Source organism: Carettochelys insculpta, chromosome 1 (genome assembly GCF_033958435.1).
Source record: "Carettochelys insculpta isolate YL-2023 chromosome 1, ASM3395843v1, whole genome shotgun sequence".
Lineage (NCBI taxonomy): Eukaryota > Metazoa > Chordata > Testudines > Carettochelyidae > Carettochelys > Carettochelys insculpta.
The window spans coordinates 323,275,874-323,299,765 of record NC_134137.1 but is presented as its reverse complement, the minus strand read 5'-3'; the positions used below and the strand labels follow the sequence as shown (position 1 = coordinate 323,299,765).

Here is a 23,892-nt window from a genome sequence, read left to right as displayed (position 1 = left end):
GTGCTGCTTAATTTCATATATAAACTTTGTGGGGAAACTGCTGACTACATAATTATGCTGAGTAGCTGAACAGACAGGCCTAATAAGCACTAATGAACAATCAGCATTCAGTATTGTTCCTTGTTCTATAGTAATGAAAACATTTTCAGTTTTCACAGGCTACAGGCAATAAAATGAAATCTGAGCTGAAAAGGGAACCATTCTACAGGAAGAATTTTAATTTTTTGAGAGATGTTGTTATAAGGAGAAACATGCACTTGATGTTTAGAGTGAACAGGATCTTAGAAAAAGTGGCATTCCCCCAGCTATTGCAATATACCAGAATAGCTTCTGAGTTCACTTTTTAGACAAACAATAATAATAAATCTTTCTCCTGAAATACTAAGAGCCATGCAAAAACCTAGAGTGAACAACTAGTGTGTTAGAAAAAGGTGTGAAAGGCAAGAACAGTTAATTGAAAGAACTGATCAGACTTATGCAGTACTCTGCCATTCCAAATACTTAACACGGTTGCAGTTCTTCGTGGTTTTTCAGGTGGTACGCTAACATTGTTCTCAGCATAGCACTCCCCCCAGTGGTATGTGATAGTCTATTAACTTTACAGATGGGTAAACTGAGATACGGACTTTTAACATCCCAAATTTGTGCAGATTTAACTAAAATAAGTTTTTTAATTTGTTTTATGGACTTGCCTATAGTGGTTTAAATCTTGTGTCAATTCAGCTTGATGCAGTTACAGTTAAGCATTAAAGTTGTGGTCATACGACAACAAAAGAAAATAATTCAAAATTTCAGTCTTACACTTCATTGTTAAAAACAAATTGTGCTTCCAGCGTGCCTTCTAAATGCAGTTTGACTTACTTCCTTTATTTTTGGCTCTATCTACTATATATTTTAGGCTATGTCTAGAATCTTCTGCCAACAGTTCTCAGCAATCTAGACATAGCCTTAGAGAGCTGTCTGTTTGATCAAGAACTCCTTCTAAATTATAGGAGCTAGGACCACCAAATCCGGTATACAGCTTCGTCTTATTGTAACTTATGGCAGCATAAGTGTTTGGTTATGCCAGGAAAATGGAATATACCTGCAATGGGATTGCTTCTCATAACGCCAAAGAGAAAAGAGAGTCACCAAATCAAGTGTAGTCATCAAAACTGACATAACTGAGTAAATGTTGAAAGAGACTGAACCAAGCCAAGCCAGAAAAGTAGGATGAACCTGGAAAAGGATTGCTTCTCAATATAACATACAGAAAAGAGATGAAGGGTTGAAATTTGGAGGAGTTTTCTGTTTTGGCAAAGCTAAATCAATGCTTACAGTTTGAAAACTAGAAGAAAATGTTATTGGAAACCAAACTGATTATCGTCCTTTTTATTAAAATATAGAAGCTACATCTAGAAGAGAAACCTCTGTTGACAGAAGTCACTGTTGGAAGGGATTTCCCTGCAAAACTTCTGTCAACAGATTGCATGTTCTATCTGCTTTTATGTGTAGATGCAATCTACTCTGTTGACAGAGAGCAGCCAGACTACCCGACCCTCTCTTGACACAATGGCTGACTGGAAGCTCTGCAAACAGAGCTGCGCAGTGAACTGGAAGCCCTGTCTGTCAACAGAAGGGCCCCAGAGCACCAACACAGCTGTTTTGTTGATGGAATGCTGTTGAGAGAAGTGTTATACCTGAACAGAGAGAGGTATAACATTGTCAGTGGAAGTGCTGGGTTTTGTCAACAGACTGTCGACAAAACATATTTTGCATGTAGACACTTGGCAGTTTTTCCTGACAAAAGCCCAGTTTTGCCGGAAAAAGCTTCTCATGTAGATGTAGCCAGAGAGTGATAAGAGTTCATTGGGATGAAGAAAAATAGATTTGTTGGAATTCCCATTTAGAAAAATAGGGAATGGGATTTAATCCTTTTTACTTTGGAGACCAGTTCTGTTTTTGTGTGATACCATGGAATTCAGAACTGAGATGCTTGAATTAATTTGTTGGGTGTAATCATGAGGACCCTGGAGATGGAGTCTTAGGCTATGTCTGCACTACGAAGTGAGATAGACTTTTAATAAAGTCAGTGTTTTAAGCCTGGTTCTTATGAATTCGAATTTGTGTCCTCAAACATTCTGGAAATTCAACTCACCATTTCTCTGTGTCGAGTTACTGCGTTGTCTTTGCTTTATCCAAGTTCAACTGCATGAGCAATGCATTCTAGGTACCTATCGCACAGTGCCTTAGGCCTGTTGCATTCTGGGTGTTTTGTACCGCGGAGTGGTGGTGGGAAAAAAATTGCCACAGTTGCTTGTGGGTGTTTGATGTCACTATCCCAGAATACAGCATACTGTCCCAGAATTCAGAGCACCCACTAACCACGCAAAAATGAACAGGAGATGGTGCCATTTTCTCCAGCACAGAGCTAGTGCAAGCATGAATCCCTGAATGCTTCAGGTCATCACACAGACTGTTATGGCACCTTCCTTGAATGTTATGCACTTTTTCTTTGGGTAACAAAGGGGGATGATGAAACCTTTTTTCGAAGCCACCTAAGGCTTCTTAAAGATAACAGTTATTCAAACCGTGCATTGCAGAAGCCATCACTTAACCACACCATTTGATTGTGGACATGGTAAGCTACTGTCTGCTTTACAAGGTGGGGAGGGTGAAAAGCAGGGGAAGCAGGCCGGTGTCGTGAAGCAGGGAGAGAAGTTTTTTTTTTTTTTTTGGATGTTACCTGGAGCAATCCTCTGCAAGGAAAACCCTACTGTGCTGGACATGCTGGTGCATGGGACCACCCCAGACTCTGGAACAAGGCTTTCAGAAGTGTCGAAATGAAGAGTGGGCAGCATACTCTGGTCCCCTCCAAGAAGCACATGCAGCTGTTTGTAATAGTGGCAGGTCTTTGGAGATGATCCAGACCGCCGACTGGCTTCCTGGACTTTGTGATAGGCCTTCTGGAGTTTCTTCACCTTCACCTGACATTGTGTAGAGTCCCAGAAGTAACCTCTGGCGATCATCACGCTTGACATCTTCTCAAGTAGGTTCGTAATTCTCTTGGATGCTCGAAATTTGCTAGTCACTGATTGCTCTCCCCACACTGCAAGGGTATCCAGACTCTCCTGATGACTCCATGGTGGAGATCTTGCAACCCTGAGAACTAAGGACATTACTGTCCTGAGTGCTCATGATTGCAAGAGATGGCTCCTGAAGCGGATGAGATGGCTACTGATGTGGTGCAATGCAATGGATAAAGGAAATTTTTGATTCTGGATGCCCCTTATGTTCCTTGGGATTGCTGGTGATGAATTCAGATTAATATTCAAATATATGGGCTTCCTGTGACCTACTTACTGTGCACCTGGACAGCTGCGGAAATGGAATTGGCCATATACAGTGGGTAACTATGTAGCTTTGTGGGATACATATGGGACATGTCTGGAGCCTAAAAATTCGGTTTTAAGACATGGGTCTTCCATACTAGCTTTTATTTGGACTTTTAAATTCAAACTTGCCACTACACCCAGCCAGCTTCGACTATGTTACGATATCGATATTAAGGCTCCCTAACTTGAGGTAATGGTAATTACAAGGAACACAGTGACATTGTAATGTCATGCATACTGCCATAAATTTGAATTTATCTCGTAGCATAGATGTAGCCTTACTCTGAGTCCTCACTGAAGAAGTATTTGCCTACCATTTTGTCATATTTTTCATTTATTGGTATTCAAGTCCAGCTGTAAGTAAGGCACACTTGTTGTCACAGATTCCTACAAGATGAGTGGCTAGTGGGAGCGGTGGCAAAGCTTGGGAATTTAGAAAAATCTTACCAGTTTTTGACATTGGTCTCTATTGGTAGGGTAGTTTTTTTTTTTAATATAGTTATGCATACACACAGGGTCTTAGATGAACACACTTCTGTGAATAATATGTACATAAATTATACCAGGTTGGAGCAAGATGTGGGGCTGTAGCAGTCCCTAATTGGGCTTTTCCCTTGCATGTGTTTAATAGATGCCACTCACAATAACCAAAAAAAAAATATCAAGGTCATGTATTTAGTGGGAGACACTTCCGTTTGATAAGGTATATTAGAGAGACCCCAAATAGTGGTAATTTGTATTCTGCACAGCCACATTTTCACCTCAAAGTTAGTGGTCATAATGAAGGCAGTTTTCTAATAACTTAAATCATTTACAGGAAAGTCTTGATTGTTTTAATTAATTAAGAGACCAGGAGGATGAGATCTTTTATTGGCTCAACTTCTGTTGATAAAGACAAGCTAACTTAGATTCCTTTGTGTATTGTATAAAATACTTACTTGTTTGTATTTAATTTTAGTCCTTTTATTCTTGCAAACCAGACAGTGTGATTAAACCAATCTACATTTGCATCAAACTTTTTTGCATATTTATGCATAGTTCCCATTTGATCTCTGTCTTTTTAATTGTAAAGTTTTAAATCAATGCTTTTTTTTCCATTGTCTCTGCTACATTAACCTTGTCTAGTTTCCTTTGATCTTAATAAGAGTAAGTCTTAAAAGTTTATCCTCATTTTAGTTTAGTGAAATGTATGGACTTCGGTTTTCTGAGTTTTAGACCAGTAAACAAAAGTAACTTTCATGGTTCATTTCCCATTTTGCAAATATTATTTCTGATTCTGAATACTTGCTTCTTTTGACATAGTCTAGGTATCTTTATATTAAATCTAACCCATACTTATTTTTTCCACAGGTCTTGGATAAAAGTAGCAGGCTGTCTGAAAAGGAACTTGCAGACGCTGCAAGCAAATGGGCAGCTGAAAAATCAGAGAAGGCCGATGAAAGCAATTTACCTGAAATTGCTGAATATGATGTAAGACTGCTACATTTATACATTAAGCAAAATTTTACTGTTGCAGTATATTATCTGGATTTCATGATTTATAAAAATATGCAATTCAGCAAAGAGTTGATTTCCACCTTTCATAACATATTTAATAGGAGGATGCGGTTGTGAGAACTTGTGATTCTGAGATTTAATTACTTTTTAAAAATTCATGTTGTTTGCTAACATAGTATGAATTAATATTGACTCCAAACGTGCAGGAACTCTTTTGCTGAAAAACTCCTGTGGTTTCATATGAGTTCCTTGCACGACTTGGTCCTGAATGAGCAAGGGAATTTGTGAGAGAGACAATTTGGTAATTTGCAGTAGATCTTCCAATAATTAGCATGAATGAATTAGGGTTTTACAGTTAGTCATTTTAGAGAAAAACAAAGTAGCACATACTGTTCATACAAAGTCCTATGTATAATTTTGTTTTCTTACATAGGAAGCATCTGCTCTGAATGTTAAATTAAAATGAGTGCTTTTGTGTAAATGTATAGGTAGTATATGTGTGTGTTATAGCTATATATGAATAATTTGGAAAATAACAAAAATAGCCCATGTATTGTTTCTTAAAATTCTCTTCTTGTGGTTCTCACAGTTGTGGAATTAAAAAAAAAATTAGATTGAGGGAATAATCCTTTTCTCTTGTAGTTATTATCATTATTATGAAGCAATCTTTGTTTTTACATAGAAATGATGACCATATTAAGTGTGAGTGTGTATTATATTTATTTAGAGTGGGGTTTGTAACATTTAAGGTGCTTTTGTACTGGACCGTTGTGGAAGATTTAGCAGGTTGGGTGGCTGACTTAATACAGGTAGATCACTGTCTCATCGACTCAGTACTCCACTAGAACAAGAAGCTTAAGGTAAGTGGACGGGAAAGTTTCTCCCATTGTCCCAATGCAGTGTAGATGCTGAAGTAAGTTGACCTAATCTATGTTGAATCCAGCTGTGTTATTCCTGTAGTTGGAATCGTGTAATGTAGGTTGACTTAGCCCTGTATTGTAGACCAGGCCAAAGGTTGTGCTTGTATGTGTATGCAGGTATACAGAGGAGAAAAAGTAACATTACAATACCTATTTGTCTCAGAACTGAGCCTACTTGGCAGATAGGAATATGTTGGGGCCCCAAGCTCTGCTGACCCTTTGCCTTTGCTCTTCTATCTCTCCAACGCTTCTTGGGACTGAAGGCCTTAATCCCCTGTTGTGCATCTTTTTGATTCTGGTTCTTTTGTATCTCTCTTCTACCCCTCCCCCCCACCAGCCTCACTTCCACTCATGTAAAATATAATGCCCCTCTAGGCCTTCAAATAAATTAATGCTGAGCTTCAGGCCATATTGGCCTAGATGGCAATTTCTTTTTCCTAATATCGTTGTGCAAGTTTACTCTGCAGATAAGATTTCCTTCAAAAATGGTACTATAAATAAAACATAATGTCTCAAACACTCAACTGAGTCAAAATTTGTATGAGTTTGTCCAGTGTTTTAAGGGCATGCCCCACACTATAATAGCTGAGCATTTGTCTATTGTGCAGTATGTACAATTCACTCTGAGAGATTAAAATTTTAAGAGAGTTGTCAGGTAAATGAGTCATGGTTCGCCTCCAGGATAGGAATAATAGAGTGGCCCAATTTCTTTTGCTGTTTCAACAAGAGGGGAAGCAGGGAAAAGACGAGCAGAAACTGCAAAGGAAGTGGAATGATAGACAATTTTTAAGCAGAGTGGAGGGAAGAATGAGAGGAGAAGAAGAAACAGAGTGGAGCATTGGAGAACTGCTGTGCAGCCAAGTGCTTTTAGGGGGTCAGCTCTGTGAGGCAAAGAGAGAAGGAAGGGGAGTGTGGGGAAGCCAGGAATTTGTTTTACTTAAGATAGAATTTTGCAGGAGTCAAAGTTGATGTATTTATTTGGGAAATCAAATGTGGGAGTGTAAGTTAAATAGATGGGAGTTTTTGGCTGAGGCCTTGAGGGGAGGAACTGCAAGAGAGCTTGTAGGTTTTGTTGTCTGACTATGAGGTATTGAAATAATTTTTCAAGATGGAGTGTTCTGTTGCATTATCAAAATATTGGGTAGCATTTTGTGCTGTGGTACATTGATTCAACAAAATGAGCTTAAGTGGGTCTGTCCCATGTATGCTCATCACCTAATAAATTATTTTGTTAGTCTTTAAAGTGCTGCATGACTTCTGTTTTGTTAGAACACAGACTAACGCCGCTACCTCTCTGTTACTAAAACTGTTACAGCTGCTTTAGATTTTTCCTGATTTGGATTCTTGCGTCTGTTTCTCAGTGTTGTCTGAACTATGTTTATTTGGATAATTTTTTTTATTTAAAGTATGCTTAACTCATATTTAAATGAATGAGAGATAACATTTCAAGATTCAGTAGAGTAACAATACTTACTGTGCTTTGTTGTTTACCTGTTTTGCCTCAAGGGTTTTAAACAGGATGTCAGCTCTATTCTAGTTGTGTTCTTTTTCTTGTGTTCTTTTCTTAATTATGTTCCTCAGCCTTGTTCCACAATGGAGAATACTTCTGTCAAGTCTTACTAGATTTCTTCATCAGTTTTGCTTTTATAAAATCTATTTACCCTTTAACATTACTGTTCTGTGTACCCATTTCTTACTATGTAATGGTGTGTTCAAGTAACTTGTAGTCGTTATTTCTAAGCTTCCCTGTTATCCTTGCATTCCCAATCATTTCCTCACTGTTAGTACTGAGAAAATTTTGATGGCATTTTTCTAGTTGGAGTCTAGCTCTATGGGTTGTGAACAATCTATATTTTCTGTTGTGCACAGCTCCATGCATGTTCTTAGTACTTTCATAAGTCCTCTAATTTAATGTAGGAATCCTTTTGGTCCGTGGTCCATGGTACATGTTTTAGTTTGTTACCCAATAGATAATGAGGTAGATGGGGCAGGGAAGGAGGGATTTTGTACATTTGAGTGCCACATGAACTCTTCTAAGAAATTTACAGTTCTATAATCTTGCGTGGTGGCCTATAGAAAATACACCATGACATACATCATGTTTCTCGTTACTGATTTTTAGTTCTGGCATTGCTGGAATTATCAATATCATCTCTCCAACTTCTTCCTTTAAAAAAAAAGAAAAGAAAAGAAAACTCAAGTAAATTATTCTTGTTGGGGTGTCCAACATGACTAAAAAAATGATTCACAGACCATTTTCTAAATTTTACTAAAGGTGTAAATTTACTATTTGTTGACGTCCTGTCCATAAGTGTTTAATGTAAAGAAAAAGTGACTTTGTATATTCTTGTGTAATTTTCAAATTTCTTAAGTACGAATTTTGCACTGAAAATTCTGAAAAAGAATAAACTGGTATTTGTGTAATTGCATCAACTATAACTTTATAAAAAATGCAAATATCACCTTTATTTTTAAGGCTGGGTCCTCAGCTCCATTATACGTTGAGCAGGCGGAAGAAACAGAGACAAATATAACAGATAGTACAGAAATGTATGAAGACAACCAACTTCTTGGCCGCTCAAAAGCAATTGCAACAAAAACCAAAGAGATTGAACAGGTGAGCATTTGGACTTTGTTGCTGGCAATATAATACATACATGGTATTTTGTTAAGACTCTTTTAGCTAGCTAGAAATATATAAAAACATTCCCCCTCTCTTAGGGCAGAATATTATGTTTGCCAAGTATTTCTACTTTTTTCTTAATAGAAAACTTCAGTGATTTTAATATTTCTTTGCATAGTTATAAAAATATGTATTCATATTTTTTGCAATTAGACAGAAGTGTGTGTGTCTATAACCATGAAACATTTATATTTCCCTGAAAAAAAAAATCCAATACTGCCTTAAAAAAATAGAAACCTCTGCGCTTTCCCATATCCAGTGCTGGATTTTCTTTCTCAATAAACAAAATGAAGCTAAGAAAATGGCTGCTTCCTGATGAGTTATTTGATATTGAAGTAGTGTCTATACAGCCCATGTAATATATTGTTACTAATTTAGTTAGAGATTTTCATTACATCAAGTGATCAGAAACTTTTTTTTTCCCCCATTTCCTATGAGACAGGAGTTCTCAAAATGGGAGTTGGGATACCTCAGGAGATGGCGAGGTATTTACATGGAGAGTTTTGAGCTGTAAGCCTCCGCCCCAGGCCCACTTTTTATTTGTAACAGTGTTAAATTAAAAATGCTTTTGTATGTATTTGTGGGAGAGGTGTTGCACTCACAGGTTTATTGTGTGTAAGGGGTCATCACCAGTACAAAAGTTTGAGAACCACCACTTTTATAAGATTTAATGTTGTTTACAATTTCAGTTTCAGCTGCAAGCAATTGATTCTCTTTACAAGTCTCATGGTTGTAACTCAAAGTTTTGTATTCATCTGAAGATAACTAAGAGTTAAAAGGTTTAGATTTTGCTTTGGCTGCAGTATTTTGTATCTGGATGGGGAGGAAAAGGTCTCAAAACAAGACATACTTTTTTGCTTTAAAGTCGCATTCTTGCTTTCCCTATTGAATACTTAATGTGCATTGGGTTAGTACAAAGAAATGCTTCCACTGTTAGCTCGTTCTCTAGGCAGTGATGGGTAGTCCTTGTTCTGCTATTAGCTCATGATGCTTAGCTGCTACTTTGCTGAGGAAAAGATGCAAATCAGCTCCTCAATTTTCATTTGTCTTGAAAATTTAGATGAAGTACTTACTATTTCCACGTTTCTGTTAATGTTCAAGTGAGAGTTTCAAGTACAACTGGATTTTAAGTATATATGTAAAGAGTTACAGTTAGTACACTCATCCCTCCCTATACAAGTACAATTGGTTCCCAACTTCCTGCTCGTAGGCAATCGTAAGAGGGACATTAAATTACCATTAAAATACATGTAAAAGTGTCTGATTGGTTCCTGATGCTCCAAACTTAGCAAAGCAGTGGCAGCAGGTGGTGCTGCTTTGGAAAGGTAAGTGCACCTTGGGTTGTGGGGGGTCAGGGTGAAGAGGGTTAGAGGCTGGGGGCAGTTTGGGGCCATGAGTGGGAGGGACGGTTAAAACCTGCTGGGGGCTCCAGTGGAGGAGGTGGTGGCTTGTCCCTCCCGGCTGCAGCAGAAATATCAGGGCGGGGGTGGTGAAGCGGGCAGGGAGGTTCAGAAGGGGACGGGGTGGGTGTTGGGAGCCGTCTGCGGGGGGGTGACGGGACGCTCGGGGAGCTGTGGGCTGGGGGAATGTTGGGACCAGGAGAGCAGGGCAGGGGGGTGCGCAGGGAGTTTTTGCAGGGGGAGTGTTGGGATAGGGCTGTGTGGGACTGAGGATCTCCTGGTGCCCCAGCCAGGGACCCCGCTGCCGGTTCATAATGAGCGGGGGAAGTTCACTCAGATAGCGTACAGTGGTAAGTATATGCATCCTTTGTTTTAGTGGGTACTCATAAGTACAGTACTCTTTAAACGAGGTATGAGTGTACTTCAGAATTTTTGGGTCCATTTTAGATTTGCTGTGCTATGAGTGCTGCCACAGCCTCCCTGTTAGGGATAGAAAAGATGGACAAACAATTCTTAATTAATTGGTAATAATGTCTTTGAGAAAGCAAAGGTCTGTTTTCTTTTCCTCAGGCCTTTAAATAGCATAGTTGTCATTTCCTGCCTGGGTTTCTAGTAGTCTTCCTCTTATTGTTTGGCCGACTAAGCTGGTGTTACTATATTTTGTATCTACTGAACTGGCGCACAAAGCACCAATATCTGCACTGTCAGTCAGCCTGTTTCACTTTTGGTGGAGCAATGCCTATGTTTCCTCAGATTTGGCAGTTAAAGCAACAAATGTTCCTGCTTTGTTTTCTGTAAACAGATGCAGTCACAGCAACAGGTTCTGTGTTCTTAAAGGTTGCCTGAGCAGCCAGACCTATAAAGAAGAGCTGTCAGCTATGGCTAATTCTGCTGTTGCGACATGGAACCAATGTTTCTGTCAACTAAGGGGAATCGTAAAAAAGAATTAGATATGTCCATTGCTGTGGGCAGTGAAAGAATTGCTGTTGTGAAGGTTAAGGAGCTGCTCTTGGGCCAACTTCTACAATAGCAGATTCTGAGCACAACATCTAGCTAGGACAAAGAAGGAGCTGCCTGGTTTTTAACTAAGGAGGATTGTGCTGAGACCCAGGGAATGTTTTCCCAAAATGAATTCTTGACTGAAAGAAGCAGACCTCTCTGGTGTGAGGGAAATTGGAGTAGGTGGAAGGAAGGAGATGTGCATTTGTGTTGTTGTATTTGGACCTGTGGCAAAAAGAAGCAGATTGACTTTCTAGAGCTGAGTTGGGAATGCTTTTTCTTCTTTTTGCACCTGTGACCCCATCCCTCTGGTGGGGGGTCATGCTTCCTTTACACTGTGCCAGAAACATATACTCTGCGAGCAGATTCTGAGCAAAAATCCAGACAGGGCAGAGGAGGAACTACTAAGGCAGACTGTGCTGAGACTCAGGAAACGTAATCACAGTAAAAACTGCTTTAAAAAGGACTCCGCCACCAGAGTTCCCTTGAAGCTGTGTGCTTATGTGCAGACGGTCAGGTGAGATTCACAGATCACCTAGATGACTAGCAGAGAACCCATAGCCAGGTTTTTTGTTTTTGCTGGTGGTGCACCTTCGTGCATGCCTTGGTGCCTGTAAAACAATTTATTCCACGCAGGTGGAAAGAAATCCACAATGAATCTGGTGTAGGGAAAAAATATAATGTAATCTGTAGTGTTGATGAAAAATTACTTCTTCTTCAAGTGTCCCCGTGGGTGCTCCACAATAGGTGTCGGGCTCGCCCGGCGCCGCAGATCGGATCTTCCAAGCAGTTTCTGCCGGACCGCGCATGCGCCGGCGCGCGCCGCTCCCTTGCGCGCTCCTGGCCATGTGCGCGATCCGGTCCCCGCCAGTTCCTCTTAACCGCCGTCGGCTGCAGACGGAATCCGAACTAGGCTAAGGCCAAGTTAGCGTATTCAATGGTTTTAACTGTTTTTTCTTTAAAGTTTTCAAGTTCTTAGGCTACTGCAAGTTAGCCAGTTGTTTTTTTTTTTTTTTTTTTTGAAAAATAACAACAACAAGCGGGACGGCATTCAGTCCAGTCCCAGTAACAAGCGGAACATCGGAGGCCAGGAGCCTAGGGCCATCATCCCTCCTGCCGCGGCAGGCTATCGGAGAAGGGGAAAAACAGCACAGAGAAGGTGCTAAGTACCCATTAACAACTGAAAGACTCACCAACAATGTCCTCTTCAGGATTTAAGAAATGTGAGTCCTGCCGAGAGGCAATGCCAGCGTCTAATGGGCACAGTCTCTGCATAAGGTGCCTGGGGGAGTCCCATGTCACGCAGAAATGCTCCTTCTGTGCAAAACTAACAGCCAGAGCAAGGAAGGACAGGGAGATGCAGCTTAAAATGCTGCTCTTTGACAAGGCCCTCCAGCCAGACGTGCCGGAGCAGCCGCAGCAGGAGGGACCCTCCGGGGCTCATAAAAGGAAAGCCGCCTCCCTAACCCCATCAGCGCAAAAACGGAGGAAAGCCTCCCCAGCCCGATCCCTGCCGGCAGCAACAGCGAGCGGGATGGGAGGGGCGCGCAGCCCCCAGCCGCAGCAACAGCTGATCAGCGGCGGCACGGAGAGCCACGTGGAAGCGGCTCAGCCTCCGATAATCAAACAGCCGCCCCGCACCGCAGGCAGGGCGGCGGCTAAACAAGTGCCGGTACCGGCAGCACTGCAAGCAGCGGCACCAACCCCCGGGGAACCGGCGGTGCAGAGCACGCAGGCACACAGCCTGCAGGCACCGGAGGACACCGCCCATGCAGCACCGCCCATGAGCATGCCAAGCACGGCGCGGACAGGGCCGAGATCCCCTACATGCCAGGGGGCGGAGTTACCTCCTCAAGGGAGGGGGAAGGTTGCACACAAAACGAGGCACCGCAGCCCCTCTCCAGACAGGGCTGCGGAGTTGCTTTCTTTCAGCCCTCCGCTTATGCTGCAGACTCCAACCAGAAGGCAGGGGTCCCCCCTAGCCTACCCGGAGCCCCCATCTCCATTTTTACAACCAGCCTCGCCCTGGCTGGGACCACCTTCACCCTTCCTGGAGTTTGAGCCGCTGGAATACTATCCAAAATCGCTCTCTCCAGTGTCCCAGGTCTCTCGACGATCTCGCTCCCCCAGACGCAGAGGGTATGCACCAAGGGAGTGGTCTAGGTCACCTTCCCAAGAACAGTGTCCATGCTTCCATGGTCGCCCCTATCACGGGGGGCATAGACACCACCGGCAATCTACCAAGGAAAGATCCCCACAGACGGTCCCGTATCCCCGAGGGCAATCGCGAACGGGGACAGAGACTCAAGTATCTCAGGGGGAACTGGTTATGGAGCCCCGAGATTTTCCCTTGCAAGCTTCCAGTGAGTGGATGTACCATCACCAACAGGAACCAGAAGGGTCCAGAGAGGCGTACCCTAGTGGTTCCTCGCTCTCCTCCCCGGACGAGGCTACGGCCCCAGGGGACGTCCATCCTCCGGACGATCTCAAACAGTTTCAAGAGCTGTTTAAGAGGGTGGCCTTCACGCAAGGCATCCAGACGGCAGAGGTGCAAGAGAAACACCATAAGCTCCTCAAAAATCTGAGACCTCCGGCCTCCTCCAAAATAGCAATACCGCTTGATGGAGCAATCTTGGAGTCCACCACTATGATATGGCAGACCCCTGCGACTATTCCGCCTGTCCACAAGAGAGCGGATAAGAAATACTTCATGCCGGCGAAGGGCATGGAGTTCCTGTTCAGCCACCCACATCCAAATTCCTTGGTGGTGGAGTCGTTGCAACAAAGATCAAAGACATCTCAATTCAAGACAGGGGGAACAGACAAAGATGCCAAGAAGCTAGAGCTGTTCGGCAGAAAGGTCTGCTCCTCCTCCACTCTACTGTTGCGAATGGCAAATTACGCAGCGCATCTAGCGAACCATAATTTCGACAACTACACTAGGTTAACCTCCCTCATGGACTTGCTTCCAGAGGACAAGAAACCGGTGCTCAAGGCCATCGTGCAAGAAGGCTACGCGGCCTCGAGGACGGGAGTTCAGATCGCCCTGGATGTTGCGGACACAGCAGCACTCTCCACAGCTACGGCAGTGGTGATGTGAAGGGAGTCCTGGCTCCAGACTTCGGGTATACTGAGGGATCTGCAGGCAAAGATAGTTGATCTTCCCTTTGACTCGCAGAAGCTGTTTGCTGAATCAACTAACTCGGTCCTTCATTCCAGTAAAGATTCAAGAGCCACACTTAGGACCCTGGGGATTTACACCCCTCCGTACAGAAAGAAAAAGTACTACCCTTAACAAAGATGGTACCAGTACCAGCAACAGCGTCCCCAGTAGCACAGGGGTTACGAGCAAGGGCGACATCAACAGCACCAGCAGTACAGAACTCCCAGGCGACGTTCCCAACAGAGCCGTGTGTCCTCGGGGCAGGGCCAAAGGCCACAAGTTTGACACACAGATCCAGGGCTGCGCCATCACTACCATCGCACAAGGTCATCTGAAGCGGTTATTCCACCATCGCCTCTGACCATTCTACGACCAGTGTCAAAGGATCACCACAGACAAATGGGTGCTGGAGATCATAGCCACGGGGTACGCCATCCCCTTCCAGTCGCTCCCACCGCCACGACCTCCACCCAGGCCCCGCCTCCAGGAGGCCTCCCATGTAGCGAGGCTCAAGCAGGAGGTAGACCATCTCATGCTCATAGGGGCAGTGGAAAGAGTGCCAGAGCAACTGCAAAGGAAAGGGTTCTACTCGAGGTACTTCCTCATGGAGAAAAAGACAGGAGGCTGGAGGCCCATCTTAGATCTTCGAGGCCTCAACCGGTACCTGCGCCTGCAATGCTTTCGGATCATCACAATCGCCTCCATCCTTACGGCACTAGACTATGGAGATTGGTTCACAGCCCTCGACTTACAAGATGTGTATTTTCACATAACTATCCATCCGGCTCACCAACGATTCCTCCAGTTCATGGTAGGCAAAGAACATTTTCAATACAAGGTCCTACCGTTTGGCCTCTCCTCGGCCCCCAGAGTTTTCACCAAGACCTTGGCAGTGGTGTCAGCCTACCTGCACAGACAGGGGGTATTTATATTCCCGTATCTGGATGACTGCTTACTCAAAGGGGCCTCGAAGGAGGAGGTACTACGCATGATACGCGTCACAGCAGGCACGTTCTCTTCGCTCGGCCTGGTTATCAATCTGGCAAAATCAAAGATAGACCCCACACAGGACATAGAGTTCATAGGGGCACGCATAAATTCTATTACAGCGAGAGTGTATCTTCCAGAGACTCACTTTCGGGCCATCGGCTCCCTCGTGCAAGTCATCACCTTCAGCCCTACGGTGCCGGTTGTGACGTGCTTACAGCTGCTGGGCCACATGGCAGCAGCGACGTTCGTAGTACAGAACGCCAGGTTACACATGCGCAGCGTGCAGCACTGGCTGGCGAGCGTATACAAACTGGCAGCACACACCGTTCACAGGGTGGTGTCGCCCACAGCAGAGGTGCGCAAATCCCTGCAATGGTGGGTAAACCCCAAGAACTTGCTAACAGGGGTACCCTTCCACCAACCACAAATATCGGTTTTTCTTACTACAGATGCCTCCCTCATAGGGTGCGGAGCACACGTGGGCGAAGAGGTGACGCAAGGGCTGTGGTCCTCCACAGAGCAGTCACTGCACATAAGTATACTGGAGCTCAGAGCAGTGTTCAACGCCTGCAGACACTTTCGAGACCATATACAAGGCAAAGTAGTCGGGATCAGTACAGACAATACCTCCACCATGTTTTATATAAATCGGCAAGGAGGAGCTCGGTCCCGTGCCTTATGTGCAGAAGCAGTCCGGTTGTGGAACTGGTGCATCGCCAACAATATAGTCTTGAAAGCCTCGTACTTACCAGGCGCTCACAGTGTGAAGGCAGACCAGCTGAGCAGGCGTTTCGCACTCACGCACGAGTGGCAGATCTGTCCCGATCTGCTACGACTGATTTTTCACACATGGGGTTTTCCCCAGATAGACCTGTTTGCCACTCAACACAACAAGAAGTGCCCACGATTCTGCTCCAGGGAAGGACTGGGACGGGGGTCCCTGGGGAACGCATTCGCGATCTCGTGGAGGGGCCCCCTGCTTTACGCTTTTCCTCCCACAGTGCTGATCCACAAAGTCTTGCAGAAAGCCAGGAGGGAAGGAGCCCGAATGATCCTGATAGTCCCAACGTGGGATCGACAGCAACGGTTCCCCCTACTCCTGCGCATGTCGGACCGTCCACCGATGCCCCTTCCGGTGGTGCCGGATCTGCTCACGCAAGCCCAGGGGTCCATAGTGCATCCACACCCCCAAGGCCTGCAACTACAAGCGTGGTTAATCCATGGCTCAGCTCCCTAGAGAGCACATGTACGGAGGAAGTGCAACAAGTCCTAGAAAGTAGCAGGAGGACTTCCACGAGGAAGACCTACAAGCAGAAATGGACTCGCTTCACGGCATGGTGTTCTACCAAACAGCTAGCCCCCCTTTCGGTGCCTATACCTGTAATATTAGAGTATTTACTGGACCTCAAGAGAGGAGGACTCTCACTATCCTCGTTAAAGGTCCACCTTGCTGCCATTTCGGTGTTCAGACACGAAGAGGAAGGGCACACGGTGTTCGCCCATCCCATGGTTACCAGGTTCCTCAAAGGGTTGGTAAACCTATACCCCCCTCGGAAACCGTTTCCACCTTCGTGGAACTTGGACCTGGTGCTTAATGTGCTAATGGGACCACCGTTCGAGCCTTTGGCCACGGTTTCCCTCCGCCTCCTTACGGTAAAAACGACCTTTCTTCTCTCAATCACGTCAGCTCGCAGGGTGAGCGAGCTTGCGGCAGTTATGGCAACGCCACCCTGCACTGTTTTTTCTAAGGAGGCGGTAACCATACGGCTGCATCTAGCCTTTGTTCCTAAAGTTTCTTCTGAGTTTCACATTAACGAACCTATTGTTTTACCCTCGTTTTATCCAAAGCCTCGTAACTCTAACAAAGAGGCGCGCCTACACCTCTTGGACGTGAGGAGGGTGCTAGCCTTCTGTATAGACAGGACCAAGTCCTTCCGGAAAACGGATAGACTCCTAGTCTCTCTCGCTCCCACATCAAAAGGAGAAGGTCTCTCTTCGCAGAGAATCTCGAAGCACATCGAATCCTGCATAAAAATGTGCTACGAACTCAAAAAGACTCCTTTACTGGCCACGCCCAGGGCTCATTCCACTAGGGCGGTGGCGGCATCAACAGCCTTTTTCAAGGGCCTTGCGTTAAAAGACATTGGCAGAGCGGCGACCTGGTCATCCTATGACACCTTTGCCAAACATTACGCCCTTCACAGGGTATTCCAAGAGGATACCCGTCTCTCGACAGCGGTCCTCTCGGGGACAAGCTGCACATAATGCGATTACCCACCTCCTATCTTGGGTTACTGCTGGGTAGTCACCTATTGTGGAGCACCCATGGGGACACTCGAAGAAGAAAGAAAGGTTACTCACCGTAGTAACGGTGGTTCTTCGAGATGTGTCCCCGTGGGTGCTCCACTACCCGCCCATCCTCCCCGCTTCGGATCTCTGTTTAGTGTTTTGCAGGAGCATCCGAGGCAGTTGGTCAAGGAACTGGCGGGGACCGGATCGCGCATGTGGCCAGGAGCGCGCAAGGGAGCGGCGCGCACCGGCGCATGCGCGGTCCGGCAGAAACTGCTTGGAAGATCCGATCTGCGGTGCCCAGCGAGCCCGACACCTAATGTGGAGCACCCACGGGGACACATCTCGAAGAACCACCGTTACTATGGTGAGTAACCTTTCTTTCCAGGTGCTGTCACTGCCCATTCTACCCAGGCTGTGTCTTTCACTACCACCTTTCTCAAGAATGTGCCCCTTTGTGGTCATATGCAAGGCAGCAACATGTCTTCCAACTACATGTTTGCACAGCACTGCACTCTCTCGCCTTCTGTTGCTTCCTCCATTCAAATGGGTCGAGCAGTTCCATTGACTGTAATTGTGACTGAGCTCTAAACCCACCTCCAAAGTGTGACTAGTGCTTTATAGTCACCTAGCATGGAGCACCCACAGGGACGCTACTTGAAGAAGAGGAAGTTACTCACCTTGTGCAGTAATGATGGTTCCTCGAGATGTGTCCCCCTGTGGGTGTTCCACTGACCTCACTCCTTCCCCAGCTTTGGAGCACCCTGCTCTATTTGTTGGGGTGAAGAAGGAATGGAGGGGCCTGCATCACACACACACCAGATAGCATGAGGAGGTGCTACTGTGCATGCCTGGTGCAGGAAACCACAGCTATAGAAGAAGCCCTGAGCACTGGTGTGAAGATGCACCTCTTACACTCATTAAAAAAAAAGAGAGAGAGAGAGAGAGAGAGAGAGAGAGAGAGAACCTTTCAGCACATATAAGAAAATAAGTAGAAGGTAAAAACTTTGAGTATATAAATGAGAATATACATACATAAAAACAGTAACGTATTTCAAAATTTTTAATGAGATGGAGAGTGCAGTGCCTCATAACACCTTTTTAATGAGATGGAGAGTGCTTTATAGGTATACAAACTCTTTATCTTGCTGTTTCAAGAGCCCATCCCATCCACTCTCTAGCTTGGGGTGGGGTTCGGGGAGGGAGAGACAGCTCCCTGCTGTTTTAAAGAGTCCACTGCACCTTCTGCCCCATACCCACCCCTTTACCTTCCCTAGTCGTCCTGAACATTCTCTGGAAGCTGAACAAAAGGGGCTGTCCCCGTAGAAGATCACATCTCTTTCCCCCACTCAGCTGTGTTACACATGCCTCCCAGCTTGCTCAGACTGGGACATGCAGGGGAGACTGGAAATGATTCCAGTGCTCCCATGGGACAGTGGACCCATAAAGGGCAGAAGGACTGTCAACACAGTTCAGCATAGCCCAGAGACACTGCAGAAGCCCCCTGTGGGGGAGTGGGAGCAGAAATGAAGTCGGCCCTCTGCCAATGGCAGAGACTGTGGTGGTAGGCAGCGCTGCACAGGGCAGCTGAGCTGCCAGAGGCTGTGGGGAGGCAACAGGGGGACCCCATGGTGGGAGGAGGGCAATTGTGCTGCACCCCCACTTCTGAAATTTCATGTCCCCCCTCCAGTTTGCCCACCCCTGCCTTACAAGAGTATGGTTTATGCAAGAGCGTGGGAATTCAAGGACCTGGGTCCTACGTTGAATATTTTGTAAGAGATTTTTCATGCATTGGCTGAAAACTCATGTTTTGCAGTTCTAAAATATCAGACACCAACTGGTTACTGGTTTAAGAGATTAAAAATATTTCATAGCAGCTGTCATTAGAAACCAACCTAACTCTTCCCACAGCTATGCAGTCAGAACTAGTCAAACAGCAACAGAAGGAAGAACATAATGAAAAACCTGGAGCTAGCTTAGAAGCTGAAAGCAACATGAAGGCTTCCAGTCATCATCTTAAAACCCCTGAGTTAAGGAGGGAACTTGCAGGATAATAGGTTTTTGTATAATTTGTCTCTTTGAACCTACATCCACAAGATTTGGAAAATTCAGTCCACCATGTTTGTGTTTTGCCAAAGATTCAAGGAGTATTAAATGCACAAAATGTGGTCATTCTGCAGCTGTTTGCAACAGCAAAGCAGTCAGTGAATTGGCTAATAGTACAGACAAATCAAGAGCCATTGTTCATGGGATCTGTCACTTGTGATGACGCAGACCTACCTGCAGAGTGAAACTGATTATTCATGGAGAGACTACTGACTTTAAAATTGATTCAGAAACAGTCCTCTCCATCATCTTAGAAGGAACTTAGGCTGACCTTCATCCCTTTCCAGAGGTGAACTGTAAAGGCCAGCTCACCAGAGAAATGGCTTACTCTGAATGTACACTTTATCTTAATTTGTGATCAAAGGACCACAAAACAGCTACTTTCTCAGCTGCGGTGTAGCAGCAAGGATGAGCTGAGTGAAAAGGGTGGAAGAAGTTAATGGAATATAGACACAGTGCTGAACCATACAGTGTTCATACTGTTCACAGGATTACTATGCCATTGCTTCATTAAAATGGAAAATGTGCGAAGGATCGAGGGTGGCATATTAGAGAGAATCTCTGAGCCAACAGCTTGGAGTGCCTCAGAGGTACTGGGTACAAAGAACAATGGGAAAGTACTAAGTCTGTGTGAATCATAACACTTAGGCCATGTGTACACTTAAAAAGAACTTCGAAATGGCTATGCTAATGGCCAAATTGAAGAATACTAATGAGGCACTGAAGTGAATATTCAGCACCTCATTAGCATGCTGCAAAGTGCCACAGTTTGCTTGCTCGTGGCTTATCTTTTTGAAAGGATCCTGCCAACATCGAAATCCCCTTATTCCTATCAGCCGATGGGAAGTGCTGTGGCCAGCGGCATGCTAACGAGGCACTGAATATTCATTTCAGCACCTCATTAGTATTCTTCAATTTGGCCATTAACATGGCCATTTCAAAGTTTTTTGTAAGTGAGATGTCGCCTTAATGAAGCAGTTGTGGGAGAAAAATATATTCTCCCAATACTGGATGACTTCCTCCCTGGTGGAAAAAAGATACACCTGTTACAAAAAAGTAATCTGAATAGGCAGATTAGGGCAGGCTGACACAAGCAACTGAAGGACAGTAAGCATATGTCTATGCTGGAAAAGAAGACCCACGAATGGTTGCAGCTGGCAGTGGTCAACTAAGTTAGACTGTAGGGTTGTAAAATTGCTGCATAGACATATGGGCTCCAGCTAGAGTCTTGGCTCTGAGATCTTCCTTCCATCACAGGATCACAGAGCTCAGCCTTCAGCCTGAACCAAAATGTCTGCACAGCAATTTTATGTCTCCACAAGCCTAAGTCAGCTGATCCAGGGAGGGGTGTGTGTGTGTGTGTGTGTGTGTGTGTGTGTGTGTGTGTGTGTGTGTGTGTGTGTGTGTGTGTGTGTGTGTGTGGCTAGCCTAAGGAAATGAGAGATGTCTACATTGTGGTGCACAAGCAAGTAAATAGTCTCGGAAGGGTAGCCTTGTTCATCAGTAGCTTCGCAGATAACAACTGACCTTTGATTTTATTAAATATGGCATGAGTTTTTAGGCCTTAGTGGGGAGGTTAGGAGGTGCGGGGGCGGAAGGGGTGTTACCTGTCACTAGTAGGACCAGTAGATGAAGTAAATGAAGTAGGATATGTCCAATTCCTGAGAAATCAAAGGTGTGGATACCGCCCTTGTAATGCATGAGATAGTTGTGATCTCTGTTAGGACCTAATTTAAGTGCGTCCGATTTGCACATGAATTTCAGTTCAGATGTCTCTCTCTGTAATCTTGCTGGAAAATTCCTTTGTGGAAGAATGGCTACTTTTAAATGCATTATTGAATGTCTAGGGAGGTTCACTAACCTAGGAACCTCTCCTGCAACAAACCCCGTTGCCAGCTCCGTCCACATATGTACACAAGCAGCTCCATCACAGGACCTAAGCACATCAGCCACACCATCAAGGGTTCAGGCCTCAGCACATCCACTACTATGATATATGCCATCATGTGCCAACAATGCCCCTCTGTCATGTACTTTGGACAAACTGGACAGTCTGTGCCAAAGAATGAATGGACATAAATCCAACATCAGGAATTGGAATACACATAAACCTGAACACTTTAACTTTCTGGACATTCAATAATGGATTTAAAAGTTGCCATTCTTCTACAACTCAACTATCTTCTGTGTTACAAGGGCAATTTCCCCACCTTTGGCATTCTCAGGAATGGGACACATCCTACTTAATTTGCTTCATTTATTGGACACTGCCCCAATCCCCCCTTTTTTTTCTCTTTCCTTCTTCCTTCTAAACTCCCCCATCCCCTGGTACATAAACCCTGGTTTATGTACTACAATCATTGGAAGAAGTGGGTCTTACCATGAAAGCTCATGAGATAATAATTTTGGTAGTCTTTCAGTAAGCAAGGCAAATAAATGTTGGGTTAAAAGTGATTGCATTGTAATTCAAAATGAAATGAGAGGAGGAATCCTGAAGTTCATCCAGAAGGGTCATCCAAGATTAACAAACACTCTGGAGAAGCCAGCTAGTTAATGCAGTGATCAGGCATCAGCAAGGACATAAATAATGAAGTATCTATGTTGGGGGTGGCCCGGGAGAGGTGTGACTGGGGAAGCACAGATGGAGGTTTTGCTAGGCAGGAGCAGCCCTTCTGCCACAGACAGGGGCTACTCTGGCCCAGCTGGAGTGCTGCTCGCTGTGTGTTCTGGACAGGAACTGTTCTGGCCTGGCTGGAGTGCCCCTGCCCTGTGGCATGCCTGGGGCTGACATGGACGGACGCTGCTCTGGCTACATTGGAGTGCCCCTTACCCGCAGCAGTGCTGCAGGCAGGGATGCTCCAACCAGGCCGGAGCAGCCTTGGTCCTCGGTGCATCACGAACCAAGGGTCTCCAGCCCAGCAATAGCAGCCCTTGTGTGCAGTAGGGGGGCTGCTCCCCCTCATCTGTTTAAACAGCTAACCAGTTAAATGCTATGTCTAACCGATTAAACAGGATTTTACATCCCTAATCTATATGTGAAAGTTGAAGAACTAATAGACTAGCATAACACAAAGAAACTTTATTAACAACATCTCTCCCAGGCACATCTTTACAGAAGGTGCAAATAAAAAGATATCAATACCTGCTGTAGAAGACTGTTTTTCCAGCTCTCTAGAAATAATGCACCAGAAAGTCATTACATGGAGTAGTGTTTTGTAGAAAATGAAGCACCCTTTTGTTCATTTCCATATTCCAGAACAAGTTGTGGATAATATATCCCAGTTCCCTGCAGCAGAATTTGTCATTCTGAGCAAAATTTTATTTTGATCATATTACTAGCAGCCCATATTATGCACAAGGAAACAGGCATTGAGAGCTGGACAGAGAGCCAGAAAAATCGTACAGTGGAATGATTTGTTTTTTGTGCTTCTGAGGTGTAAATCTTGGATAGTCAGCACAGCCTCTGATGGGATAGCAACTCGGGTACTTTTTGAAAGCTGGAACAGAATTTCTTTCTCCGCAGTGGCAAGATATGAAGATAGTAGCCAAATCAGATTAAAAAAACAAAAACAATAAAAACCAGAGGAGCGTGTGAACACTTTTACCTCAGTTGTCACTCAGAGAACTGCCAGATCTGGAACCTAGTTGTTGGATTAGTGTCAGCTGGATGAAGGAATACGGACAACTTATAGCTGTTGTAAAGAAAGAGATTTCAGCATCTAGATCTATGTAATCGAGACTGCCAGAAATTCAGCATCTATTGTTTGTTCCTCATTAAAAGTAGTCAGTAGCACAAATTGTACAGATGGTGCATGCAGAACAAGAAGGCAGCAACTCAAGAATTCCAAACTCACTGCGGCCAATGGTTGCAACTAATAGTCAGCATGCCAAGTCATTTACTGCTTATGTCATGTAATTAGAAAAGCCAATACAAATCAGAAGCACTTAGACTGATTCTTCAAAGACAGCATGCCAATGTCCGTTTTGTGAATATAGAATGCGGGGGTGTGATGTTATTGCGCTGTTCAGCCACTAGGTGGCATTGCGTATTGCATACCTTGTTTAAGCTAATCACAGCCATACCTGCCAGATCAGGAAAGCATCTCACAGCGAACACATATGACGTGTATCTCTCTGTAAAGCATGTTCTGTGACCAGTCCGCATCTGGTGCAGAAGCCCAGGCAATACTCCTGCAATGTACCATGTACAGTAAACCCTTGATTTAATGGACTAATGGGGGGAAATGGTGTCCCTTAATGCCGAAAGTCTGTTTAAATCTGAATCTGCAGGACTGGAGGCACCTTGTAAGGCTCCTCCGGCCCTGGTAGTCCCCGCTGCTCCTGTGGCCCCAGTCGTGGCGGTGGCTCCCCCAGTGACTCCCAAGGACTTGGCAGCTTCTCTGGCCTCGGTGGCCTCAGCCACGGTGGAGTTTCCTCCAGTCCCTGTGACTCCAGCAGCGGTGGCAGCTCC

The 23,892-nt window shown here is 44.8% G+C and overlaps 1 protein-coding gene across 5 annotated transcripts in view; it reads left to right on the top strand.

Annotated features, from left to right (window-relative positions):
* The window catches only part of PPHLN1 (periphilin 1), a 135,160-nt gene that overhangs the window by 80,187 nt on the left and 31,081 nt on the right, over nucleotides 1-23,892 (top strand). For all 5 annotated transcript variants that reach the window (XM_075014513.1, XM_075014504.1, XM_075014485.1 and 2 more), the window contains 2 exons: nucleotides 4,725-4,844; nucleotides 8,268-8,408. In XM_075014513.1, the coding sequence (XP_074870614.1) occupies nucleotides 4,725-4,844; nucleotides 8,268-8,408 (261 nt within the window). The remainder of the gene's footprint in view (nucleotides 1-4,724; nucleotides 4,845-8,267; nucleotides 8,409-23,892) is intronic.